Genomic DNA, 12,432 nt, shown 5'->3' on the forward strand with positions numbered 1-12,432 from the left:
TATATGAATATATGATATATATGAAATATATATATGAAATGCCCTGCTCCAGTTGTGTTTTTTTTTTTTTTTTTTGTTTGTTTTTTTTTGTTTTTTGAGACGGAGTCTCGCTCTGTCGCCCAGGCTGGAGTGCAGTGGCGCGATCTCGGCTCACTGCAAGCTCCGCCTCCTGGGTTTACGCCATTCTCCTGCCTCAGCCTCCTGAGTAGCTGGGACTACAGGCGCCCGCCACCGTGCCCGGCTAATTTTTTGTATTTTTAGTAGAGACGGGGTTTCACCATGGTCTCGATCTCCTGACCTTGTGATCCGCCCGCCTCGGCCTCCCAAAGTGCTGGGATTACAGGCGTGAGCCACCGCGCCCGGCTCCAGTTGTGTTTTGATTAGTTGAGCAGCCTCTGTATGAATGTCTGATGTGCATTATGCAATAATGTACACTGTGCAAAGTAAGTGTACTCATTGAGTGGCATTACATGCCCTATTAACATGATTTCCCTACCTGGTACGGTGGCTCATGCCTGTAATCCCAGCATTTTGGAAGGCTGAGGTGGGAGGATTGCTTGATCCCAGACATTCGAGACCAGCCTGGGCAACAGGATGAGACCTCATCTCTACAAAAAATAATTAGCTGGGTGTGGTGGCATGAACCTGTGGTCTCAGCTACTTGGGAGGCTGAGGTGGGAGGATCACTTGAGCCCAGGAGGTTGAGGCTGCAGTGAGCTGTGTTCATGCCTCATGCCACTACACTCCAGCCTGGGTGACAGTGCAAGACTCTGTCTCAAAAAAAGAAAGAAAGAAAGAAAGAAAACAATGTCGGATATGGTGGCTCATGCCTGTAATCCCAACACTTTGGGAGGCCAAGGCAGGTGGATCACCTGAGGTCAGGCGTTCGAGACCAGCCTGACCAACATGGAGAAATCCTGTCACTACTAAAAATACAAAATTAGCCAGGCGTAGTGGCATATGCCTGTAATCCCAGCTACTCCGGAAGGCTGAGGCAGGAGAATCGCTTAAACCCTGGAGGCAGAGGTTGTGGTGAGCCGAGATTGCGCCACTGCACTCCAGCCTGGGCAACAAGCATGAAACTCCATCTTAAAAAAAAAAGAAAAAAGAAAAAGAGAGAAAGAGATTTTCCCTCTGTTTTTCTTGAGTCTATTGAGTCCACATGACTTAAGTAATGTGAGATAAATGTGGTATAACGCAACACCACTGTACTCATAAATTCGGCAATCTAAGCCCTAACTCTAACCCTGGGTAGATTAACTGGGTTAGATCCACCAAACAACATAACGTTTCTCATGGCATTAAGATCACTGGGATGTGGGGTGCTAGCTCCATAAATTAAAATAAAAATGGACAAGGAACTTGCCTTAAAATATCAGAGAGGCAGCGTCATGTCTTGAGAGCCAGAAGGCTTTAGTACAAATCCTGGCTCCACTGCTCCCCAAGGGCAAGCCACTTAAAGTCTCCCTGTCCCAGGTTTCCTCCTCGGGACTGTCACAAGGATTCCATGAGTTAATAAACGTAAAGTGATTAGAACTGTGCCTGGCACAGAGTGAATGCCATAGACATGTTAGCTATGCTATTATGAGTATTATTATTCATTATCATTTGCATATTGCATCAAGTAGATTCTTATTCTAAAAGTTTAAAATAAAAAAAATAGTGCATTTCACTGGAAGGCACAGATGTCCACTCACCTATGAATTAAGAGAGTAGATAAGTCAGACCCTTGACTCTTCTCTGCAAAAGCACAGCATGGCTAAAAATGGCTGTCTGGGGAATGAACTGCTGGGTATGATACTGGGACAGGTGTCCCCGTTCACGTAACAGGAAGGAAAAGAATGTTGCTTCAAAACTCCAAAAAAAAAAGTTTATTTATAAAATACTGACAGTTTGACAGGACACGGGACTTCTCGTGGTATATATTTCAAATCAATCTTTCTTACCTTTCATTTAAAAAATAAACTTGCTAACACGCTATATGACATAGAGATATATATTTTTTTCTTACAGACAGACACCTGCCATAATGAATACTCTCCCCATAATTTTTTGTTATATCTTTTAAATCAAAAAATAAAGATTTGTGTTGATTTTTGTTTCTGGAGTCTAGATGGATGGAGAACGATAACACGTTTAAATGCTTTTGGTTATTCTGATGGAAACAAAGAGAAGGGGGGGTGGTCCCAAGGGGGCACCTGTGCTCAGGTGGTGGTCAGGATTGCCATGTGTGCATGCCCGTGGGTGTCCCTGGAAAGGGCCATACAGAGGCACTGGGGAGCGGGTGGTGGCTGCTCAGATGGTCTCCCCTCTACCTTCCTGCCCACCAGCCCCTCACCCAGGGTAGGCACCTTCAGATGTGCACTCTGGGAAGCTGAGGGAAGCCCCTGCCCAGTCAGAGTGGCACTGTGGTGAGGCTCTGGCACCTTTAGAAGCACTGCCCAGGGAGGTGTGGGCAGCAACAGAAGGCCTCGAGGCAGCGTGCAGCAGGTGGGGCAGTCCCCGCTGTGTCCTTGTTTCCTCTGAATCACGGCAGTGTCAGGTTTGGGGGTGGGAGTTTTGGGGGCTGGGTGGCGAGGGGTGGACAGAAGGAGAGGCAGCCTGGGTTTGCAAGCTCTCTGGAGCCCTAGGAGGATGGTGGTTCTGGAGCCCAGAGCATCTTTTTGGTTTGTCTTGGCAGTGTGGGTGTGGGGCTGACGTCAACTCTGGAGGCGCAGCCAGGAAGGGGAAAGCCCTGGTGTGCCCTGTGTGGGCTCCTGGGTGCAACACTGGGATATTGCTTAGGGCACAGGGAGGCAATGCCAAAGGTGCCAGGTGTGTCCTGGTGTGAACCTGCTTTGGGTGGAGTCCCACAACAGGCAGGGGCCCTGGCATCACTGGCTTAGAAAATCACAGGCCAGGAAGGGTCCCCATTACCATGGGCAGGGCCCACCACCCCTTTCTAACGTGGCCAGGTGTCTGGAGGAGGGTTGGGAGCCTCAGCTGTCCCAGTAGATATGTAAGCAAGGGCAAAGAGATGTGTCCTTAAAAAATCTAGAGTTCCACAGCTGCAGACCTGGGCTTCCAGCTGTGGCTGGGGCTGCAGAGACAATATTCCGGATCGGGGGGTGTCGACTGAGTGTGGGACTTTCACCGCGGGGCCAGCCTGATCTCATGGGCTTGTCTAAATTTGCATGGTGTCCTCGCCCTCTCAGACAATAGATCCCAGTCACGCCCCAAGTGCAAGCAACCCAGGCCACCTGTGCCTCACAGGGGAGAGATGGCTCCAGCCATCAGAGGGAGCTGCAGGAGTCTCTTTGCTGACACACATACAGATGTGTGTTCTGTGCATATTTGTGTGTGCATGTGCGTGAGCACAGGCGTGCATGGGCACCATCCCGCATATACACGTAGGTGTTAGCACGGGTGCGAATGAGCGTGTGGGGAAGGAGGGGGGTGGAATATCTTAGTGCACTAGGTGATTCATTAAAGGCAAAGGAAAATTGGCCTCATGTGTGATATATACACAGACACAATGTTTTTACTCACCCCTGCTTCCTCCCAAATAATCCCTCACTGGGCTGGGCTAAAATAATTCCCTAATGCAAACTGGGAACTTCCTTAAATGGTTAAATGCTCAGCAGAGAGGGAAAAGGATGAAGTTATTTAAAAAAAAAAAGATGAGAGGAAAGAAAAGAAAAGCCGCGCAGCAGGATCACAGGCCAGCAGCTGCAGATGTGCTGTCATGGAGACGCCAGATGCTGCAGAGGGTGGGGGCGGAGGAGGCAGGGGTGGGGCAGGGTGTCCGGCTGACTCCACTGCAGCCCCCAGATGAGTCCAAGGAGGCCCCGAGAGCACCTTACTTCCTGGAGGGGCAAAGCCTCAGCCCTTGGTTCTCCTTCGGGGAAGACTGTGCTTCCCTTCCAAGGCCTCCTCACTGGAGAAATCACTGTTTGGACACTGGAGCTGGGCTGGCCTGTCTGCTGAGCCATCTTCCAGCACCGCCCTGTTCACATTTCCCAGGGGTCAAGTGCTTCCGGAAAAACTCACGGCTGGGTGTGCCCGTTCTTTGAGCCCCAGACCCTGACTTCCCTTCCCAGTCACCATTAGCACAGTGACTGACTAGGGGCTGGTGGGGAGGGGTCCAGGCTCTCTCTTACCTTGGTTTGTTTCCCAAATCTCCTACTCGGGCTTCCTCGAACTCTGCTCACCCACCCCAATAGGGCATCATCTCCTCTTGGGCAGGGCCAGCAGCGCCTGTGCACAGCACACACACACAGAGCCCTGCTCCACGAAGGGGCCCACGCTGAATCGGACAGGCCCCTGCGGGCCATCTGCCACCCATCTCAGCGGTAGGGCAGGTGTTGGGCTGGCCTTACAGGGCTGGCTGAGCTCACAGAGGGCCTTGGACAACCTATGGAGTTAGATAGAAAGGCCTCTCCCTAAATCCTGGCATCCGTAAGATCCGTAAGTACCAGGTGGAGAGGAAGATCCTGGCCACAAGATGTGGCTTTTTTCAGAACACTCCTTGGAGCAGATTGTGTGTGTGTGTGTGTGTGCATGTGTGTGTGTGTGTGTGTAAAGGCTTTCCTTCCCGTCAGCTATTCTTGTCACTTGGTCCCATCTGACCTGCCCCTGCTGGGCGTGCAATTCCAATGCTGGGTCCACTTTGGACTGAGCTTCCTGACCTGCCCCTTCCCCTCCCAGCCCTGGCCAGGCGGAGCCCAGCCTGGAAGCTGTTACTGGAGGTTAGGGTGCTTTTGCCTCTTTGTCTGTAAACTGGGTGCTAGGCAGACTGAGCAAATTCTGGGTGTTCCAGCCTCTGGACCAGGGACTTGGGCCACCCCTCTTGGCTCCTGTGCCTCTGTGCTTAGGAGGCTGCCGGGTGACAGCGAGAGGGACACAGATCTGAAAGTGAATGTGCCGTCTGGCTAGGAGGACCCAAATGAGTTTGTTCTGGAGAGGATCCCTAGACCCTGTTCCTTGCAAGTGCATGGGAGATGTGTGTGTGTGTGTGTGTGTGTGTGTGTGTGTGTGTGTGTGTGTGTGTGTGTGTGTGTGGTGAGGATCTATCCAGTGGAGAGTGACGTGTCTGCCCAGAGGGAGATCCCTCACCTGTGCCCCACTCCCCAGCCTAGGGAAGCTGACTAGTCCTTTAAAGATGGGACAGGTGGAACCTGGATTGGAAGAAAGAGAACAGTCACAGCGTCATTCTTATCTTGCCCACAATGCATTAAACCTAATTATCCCACAGTGCCCAGGCCAGTTGCCTTATTTACACTTCTGCTCCCCAGACTTCACCTTTCCTTGTCCGTGCGCAGGAAAGTCAATTCCAGCACAGGGAGGCAGGGTCAGTTGTGGGGGATTTCTCCTCTACCCTTGGACTCTCTTCCTTGGATTCAAAATTTAAAAAAATATGCAGGAACAAGGAAGGCGTTAAGCAAATTCTCACCCTTTAGGTTTTTTTTTCCCTCTTCCTTTTTCTAAATAAACCAAATGCTTGGTGGAGAAGTTGAGCAGGGGAGGTGGGCAGTAGAGGTTGCCAAGACAAGACAGGGGGTCTGGACAAGGCTGTCCGATGCCTGCCAGACACGGTGATGGTGCATGGAGGGAGAGGGGAAGGAGGAGAAGGGAGACACGGCAGGCGTGGCCTCTGGGATGTCCATCCTTTTTGCAGAGAGCAGTGGCAGTGGGTCCGGGGGTCCCGCAGGGACTGGAAGGGGGCAGCTGGGTGGACATCCAGAAGCTTCTTCCTCAGCCACGCCTGCCTGGCGGCCTCCAGTCCTCAGCCTTCGCTCCCCTCTCTCTCCAGAGGCCCACCCCACTCTGTGTCCACAGCAGTGACACAACCACTTCCTCAGCTCCACGTAATTCCCAAGGGAGCAGTGAACCCCACCATCTCAAAGCCGAAGAGCTGCTGGCCACACACATCCTCTCACGGTTTTCTCCCTCCCTCTGAACGCCGGCTTTGCTGGCCCTGGAATCTCTGGAAAAATAAACTCAGGAGGTGAAAAGTTGACTTGGTTTCTTGGTGTTTTGTGTTCTGGCAGGCGGTGAGAGGAGGGCGAAGGAGGAGTTTGGTGCCTTTTCTCTTTCTTGCTTTTTCCTCTTCCGATGTCAAACAAATGATGAAAATCCTGCTATGGGAGCCCGGGAGCCAGGGGCCAGGCTGCTGGGGGGACGGTAGAGGGTGCTCTGCTGACTTGGGGGATTAGGGGGGTTCTGGGGCGTTGGAGTCCGACTGGCCTTGGGCCGAAAGAGGCTGCCCTGCTGGGTGCTGGTGCTGTTGGTGACGGCGGCGTGGTCCGGCTCACCCGAGTCGCTCTCAGTGTAGCTGTAGGCCTGTGCCCTTGAGATGCCCTTTTGCTGCCGCCGCCACGAGTTGTAGTATGTGGGGTCACTGATGTAGTGGTTGACAAAGGAGTGGGCCTTCTGGTGGTTTGAGTCGACCTCATACTCGCTGTCACTTCCCTGGGAGGACAGAGAATCAGGGCGTGTCAGTGGCCCCGTAGGGATAGGCTATTGTGGTCGGGGCCAGAAGGCACAGGGCATTCTGGTTCAACACTCTGCTCTGCCTTTTTCTTTTCTTTCTTTTTTTTTTTTTTTTTAAATTCTGAGACAGAGTTTTACTCTTGTTGCCGAGGCTGGAGTACAATGGCCCAATCTTGGCTCACTGCAACCTCCACCTCTTGGGTTCAAGTGATTCTCCTGCCTCAGCCTCCTGAATAGGTGGGATTACAGGCGCCTGCCACCATGCTCAGCTAATTTTTTGTATTTTTAGTAAAGATGGGGTTTCTCCATGTTGGCCAGGCTAGTCTCAAACTCCTGACCTCAGGTGATCCACCTGCCTTGGCCTCCCAAAGTGCTGAGAGTACAGGTGTGAGCCACCGCGCCTGGCCTGCTCTGCCTTTTTCAAGACTTGGACTCTGGGCTTCCCAGCTCCCTCGCTGCCAAGGGGGTCTGGTGCCCGTTTGTGCCCGCCTGCTGCTTCCTTCAGAGCACATCCCAGACCGGAAGGGTCTACTATGGGGTTGGCTTAGAGCTGGGAGATACCTGATAGAATCAGAAGACCTGAGTTTTTATTTTCTTTCTTTCTTTTTTTTTTTGGAGACAGAATCTCACTCTGTCACCCAGGCTGGAGTGCACTGGCATGATCTCGGCTCACTCCAACCTCCAACTCGCAGGTTCAAGCAATTCTCCTGCCTCAGCCTCCTGAGTAGCTGGGATGACAGACATGTGCCACCATGCCTGGCTAATTTTTTGTGTATTTAGGGGTTTCACCACATTGGCCAGGCTGGTCTTGAACTCCTGACCTCAAGTGATCCACCTGCCTTACTCTCCCAAAGTACTGGGATTACAGGCATCAGCCACTACGCCTGGCAAGTTTTATTTTCTTTCCTTTTTATTTTTACTTTTATTTATATTTATTTATTTATTTACTTTTTGGGACAGGGTCTCACTCTGTTGCCCAGGCTGGAGTGCAGTGATGCGATCCTAACTCACTGTAGCCTCAACCTCCTGAGCTCAAGCCATCCTCCCACATCAGCCTTCTGAGTAGCCAGGACTATAGGTGCATGACCATGCCCTACTAACTTAAAAAAATTTTCTCTTGTGATGAGATCTCCTTATGTTGCCCAGGCTGGTCTAGAACTCCTGGGCTTAAGTGATCCTCCTGCCTTGGTCTCCCAAAGTGCTGGGATTACAGGCATGAGTCACTTTACTTCACCTTTGTTTTGTTTTGTTTTCTTTTCTTTTTTCTTTTTTGATAGGCAGTTTCGCTCTTGTTGCCCAGGCTGGAGTGCAGTGGCGCAATCTGGGCTCACTGCAACCTCTACCTCCCGGGTTCAAGTGATTCTCCTGCCTCAGCCTTTGGAGTAGTTGAAATTACAGGCACCTGCCACCATGCCCAGCTCATTTTTTCTATTTTTAGTAGAGATGGGGTTTCACCATATTGGCCAGGCTGGTCTTGAACTCCTGACCTCAGGTGATCCACCCGCCTTGGCCTCTCAAAGTGCTGGGATTACAGGCGTGGGCCACCGTGCCCAGCCTAGCTTTGTTTTCAATTGAAGTGAGGTTCACATAACCGAAAGTGAACCATTCTGAAGTCTATGACTCAGTGCATTAGGACCTTCACAATGTTGTGCAACCACCACTTCTATCCAGCCCCGAATCATTTCCATCACCCCAAAGTAAAACCCTGTACCCAGGAAGCAGTCACTCCCCATCTCTGCCCCCACCGGGCACTCCCTATATCCATGCCCCTGGCAACTACTAATCTGTTTTCTGTCTCCAGGGATTAACTTATTTGGGACTTTCATAGAAATGGGATCATATAATATGTGGCCTTTTGTGTCTGGCTTCTCTGACACAGAGCCATGTTTTTGAGGTTCAACCACAACCTACTAAGTTATCATCTTGGTCCAGCTTCTGATTTACTTTGTGACTGGGTACAAAGCCAGAGCCAGATTAAGACCTTTAGAGGCTCCGGGCAGTAAAAAAATGCCTGTGCCTGTCCACGTGTGATCCAACATAAAAACAACACTTGGTTACAAACTAAGCATGAGAAAAATCTAAACAAAAGTTCAGAATTTTCATGTAATTAAAACCTTAACGTTGTTATTATTATTATTATTATTATTTTATTTTTTTTTTTTTGAGACGGAGTCTCGCTGTGTCTCCCAGGCTGGAGTGCAGTGGCGTGATCTCGGCTCACTGCAAGCTCCGCCTCCCGGGTTCACGCCATTCTCCCGCCTCAGCCTCCCAAGTAGCTGAGACTACAGGCGCCCGCCACCACGCCCGGCTAGTTTTTTGTATTTTTAGTAGAGACGGGGTTTCACCATGTTAGCCAGGATAGTCTCGATCTCCTGACCTCGTGATCCACCCGCCTCGGCCTCCCAAAGTGCTTGGATTACAGGCTTGAGCCACCGCGCCCGGCCTATTTTTGAGATGGAGTTTTGCTTTTGTTGTCCGGGCTTGAGTGCAGTGGCATGATCTTGGCTCACCTCAACCTCTGCCTCCGGGGTTCAAGCGATTCTCCTGCTTCAGCCTCCTGAGTAGCTAGGATTACAGGCACACGCCACCACACCTGGCTAATTTTTGTATTTTTAGTAGAGATGGGGTTTCGCCATGTTGGTCAGGCGGGCCTCGAACTCCCAACCTCAGGTGATCTGCCCATCTCGACTTCCCAAAGTTCTGGGATTACAGGCGCAAGCTACCGTGGCTGGCCTGTTTTGTTTGTTTGTTTTTTTAGAGACAGGGGTCTCTCTTTGTTGCCTAGGCTGGTCTCAAACTTGTGGGCCCAAGCTATGTTCCTGCCTCGGCCTCCCAAAGTGTTGGGATTACGGGCATAATTACACTACACCCAACCTGAAGTTTTTTGTTTTTTGTTTTTTTTAAAGATAAAAATATTAAATTATTCCTGACTTTTTTTTCCGACACTTTGATGGCCTAGGCACGGGCTTCATCTATCTACTGGGGACATCAGCCCCAAACAAGAATCCATCTCGGTTGGAAAGTGAAATCTGAATTGTGGAGCTAAAAACATTGTGTACCCGTTCCCCTACCCTGAGCTCCCAGCCATGTTCTGAGAGCTAATAAGACAACAGATGGGTCCACCCTCAGAACTCTCTGGAAGAGAAGCTCCGATTTCAGTGTACAGCACACGCTCCGTGCACTGCAGCTCAGAGGACCCTACCCAGGCCTCCTCAGTCCTCCCCAGTGAATGCCCCTGCCTGGGGGAAGTTAGTGAATCACAGCAACCCAAGTAGAACATAAAACCCAGGTAGCCCAATCCAAACAAGTTTGGGATGGGGAGCTGTGTCCTGCTTTACAGGTAAAGAAAATGGAGTGGGGACTTTTGTCCCAAGGGTCTGGGCTTTGGGAAATGAGATGCACGGCTTGTTCTCAGGAACTCAGAGTCCTTCATAACATGGGGATACATCTCGAGGGACGTAGCTACAACGAACAGAACTATAACGACCCCTGCCACTGGATCAGGCACTCTGCCAGACAGTCCGAAATGCTGACGTGTGTAACTGGATTTAATTTTCACACCTCTGTGCTGTAGCTCCTATGGCTACCTGAGCACCGATGCTGCCTGGGTACTGAGGGGCACATAAAGTACAGGAAGGGTGAGGGTTTTGCTGGGGAAGTGATCCGGCCGGGCTTGAACTCCAATCTGCCTGCTTTTCTAAAGCCCACGCACCTCTTAACTCCTACACTCCTGCCTGGAGACCACAGGATGGGAACAAGAGCTTCCCTACAACCCCCCACCCCGACTCCCAGCAGGAATTAAATACTCCCTAGTCCATCTGCTAATTTATGTTCTCTGGCCCCTCCCCTCCCTCTCCTCACCCCTCTACAACCCCAGCCACTCTCCTTACCACCGCCCCCAGCAGACACTCCCCCGCCAGGACCTCAATCCTCTTGGCAGGCACAGACGGCTGCCCAAGACAATGGAAAGTCCCTGGGCTCGGTCTGCCCCATGACGCAATGCAGCAGAATACAAGCCCCTTTCTGTGCCTACCGTAGCCCAGCTGCTGGCCCAGGAAAACAAAGAGGGGGTATAGGCAGGGCAGGAGACTCCATATGCCCAGCAGGGGCACCTAACGCTAGGCCGAGTGAGGCTGGCCTGGAGCAGCGCGGATCTGTGAGGCAGGAGGCTGGGGGTCTGTCCTGCCCAGGAGCAGTGAGGGTCTGTGAGTGTGGGGGACCAGACAGGGATGTCCCCCAGTTTTCCCTACAGGTTCGGTCTCTCCACCCACTAACTGACTTGAACAGTTGTTAGCATCATCTGCAGGGGTTCTAGAATTTTGGCTAGCCCCAGGCCGCAGCCTTGCAGAGGAGGGAACCCCAGGATGACTGTGGGACCAGTGGAAAAGAATCTCTGCGGAGAGGAGCTTGTGGCATGGGGAAGTTCTGGCCCTTACCAGCAGGCTGTCTCAGCCTCAGTGTCCTTGTCTGTAAAATGGGTAGAGTTCCATAGTTCACAGGGTGAAATGAGCTAACCCAGGAGAGAATGCTGTAAAAGGTATTATCAATGGGGACAGTGAGGGTGGGCCTGGGTGGGAAAAGGAAGAGATGGAGTGAGAAGCCTCAAAGCCCCCCTGGCAGGGATTAGAAGGGGCCAGGAAGCCGGGGAGGCTAACTCAGTGCTCAGGCAGCTGGAATGGGAGAAGAAGGATAGCTGCCCGCTCCCCACTAACCCCCAACTCCAAGAGAGGGGTATGTCTGGACTGGAAGTAAGGTGGGGAGTGGGGTTCTCTGGCCCTCCTAGGGGCCCAGATCCCAAAGCCCACTCATCTAGACCATCCCCGTCCTACCAGCTACTATCTGCCGAATGCTTACTGCTCCCAGGCACTCTATGGGCAGCATCTCGGGGATGGAAGGCACCAGAAGGAAGAGCAGGGAGCCAAACAGAGCTCGCGCTGCGGGAGGGGCCAGGCAGGCCAGAGTCTGGTCTTCCCCTTCCTCCGCTCCGCCCTCCAAAGCCCAAGCAGGAGGGCTTTGCATCAGCGACTGCTGCTCCCGCCTCCATCTCCCTGAACATCTGTTTCTTTTCGGGGTGGGGGTAGGGCGAGAAGAGAAGAAAGCGAGGGGGAAACCAGGGGCTCCTATTGCGGCTTTCAATTCTCACGGGCCTCGGTAATTGAATGCAGCTTCCCAGGGACTGGCCCAGCACAAAGGGGGCCTTTCAGGGGCCGTCCTGCCAGGCCACCAGGCAATCAAGTGACTGCTTCGTCTTCTTGGTCTCTTAATAGCTCCTCAAAGCCACTCAATCAGCAATTACTGGGGTCTGGGGATGGGGAGCACAGACTCCAGGCCTGGTGATGGGAGTGGGGAGGGGGGACCAGAAGGAGGCAGGACCCCGGAGAAAAGAGGAAGCAAAGCAAAGCCCCTTTGATTTTTTGTTCATCTCCAGCCCAAAGGATCTGGCACCAGACTCAGCCTTAGGGAAGGTGTTGAGACCTTGGGGTCAGGCAGGGGACCCTTATCTTGTTGAATCTCATGGAGTCTGGGAGGAATGTGTTGCCCTAGATGACAGAGAAGTCACCCTGTGAAACTCCGTGGGAGACTGGAAGCAGGAGCCCCTCTCTCATCCATGGTCCCAAGGGCTCTGCACTGATTCTAGCCTGAAGCCGGCAGCGCACCTGTGCAGGGTATTCCGCCTGTCCCCTGGATGCCTCTACCTGGGGGGCCAGCCGGGGTCTCTCTGCAGGGGCTGCAGCCTCTGGATTAGAGGTGGGGTAGGGGTGATGTGTCTCCGTGTGTCTCTGAAGAACCTCAGAATTGTGTCCCTGGAGGCACAATTTTGTCGAGGCTCTGGGCTCCCTGTGCTAAGACAGCTGGAAATCTCCCAAGAATGTCCTTTGAAAAATGTCAGCTCAGAAGCAATGTCATATGTGCTACCTGTGCCCTTATAGATAAAGTGACAGCAACGTGTGCCCCTCCCCC

The 12,432-nt window shown here is 52.1% G+C and overlaps 1 protein-coding gene across 2 annotated transcripts in view; it reads right to left on the bottom strand.

The window, feature by feature from the left end:
• Positions 1–1,856: 1,856 nt before the first annotated feature.
• Positions 1,857–12,432, bottom strand: part of SDK2 (sidekick cell adhesion molecule 2) — a 314,672-nt gene continuing 304,096 nt past the window's right edge. For both annotated transcript variants that reach the window (XM_015120233.3, XM_015120232.3), the window contains one exon: positions 1,857–6,450. In XM_015120233.3, coding sequence (XP_014975719.3) covers positions 6,097–6,450 — 354 coding nt within the window. In that variant the 3' untranslated portion in view covers positions 1,857–6,096. The remainder of the gene's footprint in view (positions 6,451–12,432) is intronic.

Source organism: Macaca mulatta, chromosome 16, assembly GCF_049350105.2.
Source record: "Macaca mulatta isolate MMU2019108-1 chromosome 16, T2T-MMU8v2.0, whole genome shotgun sequence".
NCBI classification, from domain to species: Eukaryota; Metazoa; Chordata; class Mammalia; order Primates; family Cercopithecidae; genus Macaca; species Macaca mulatta.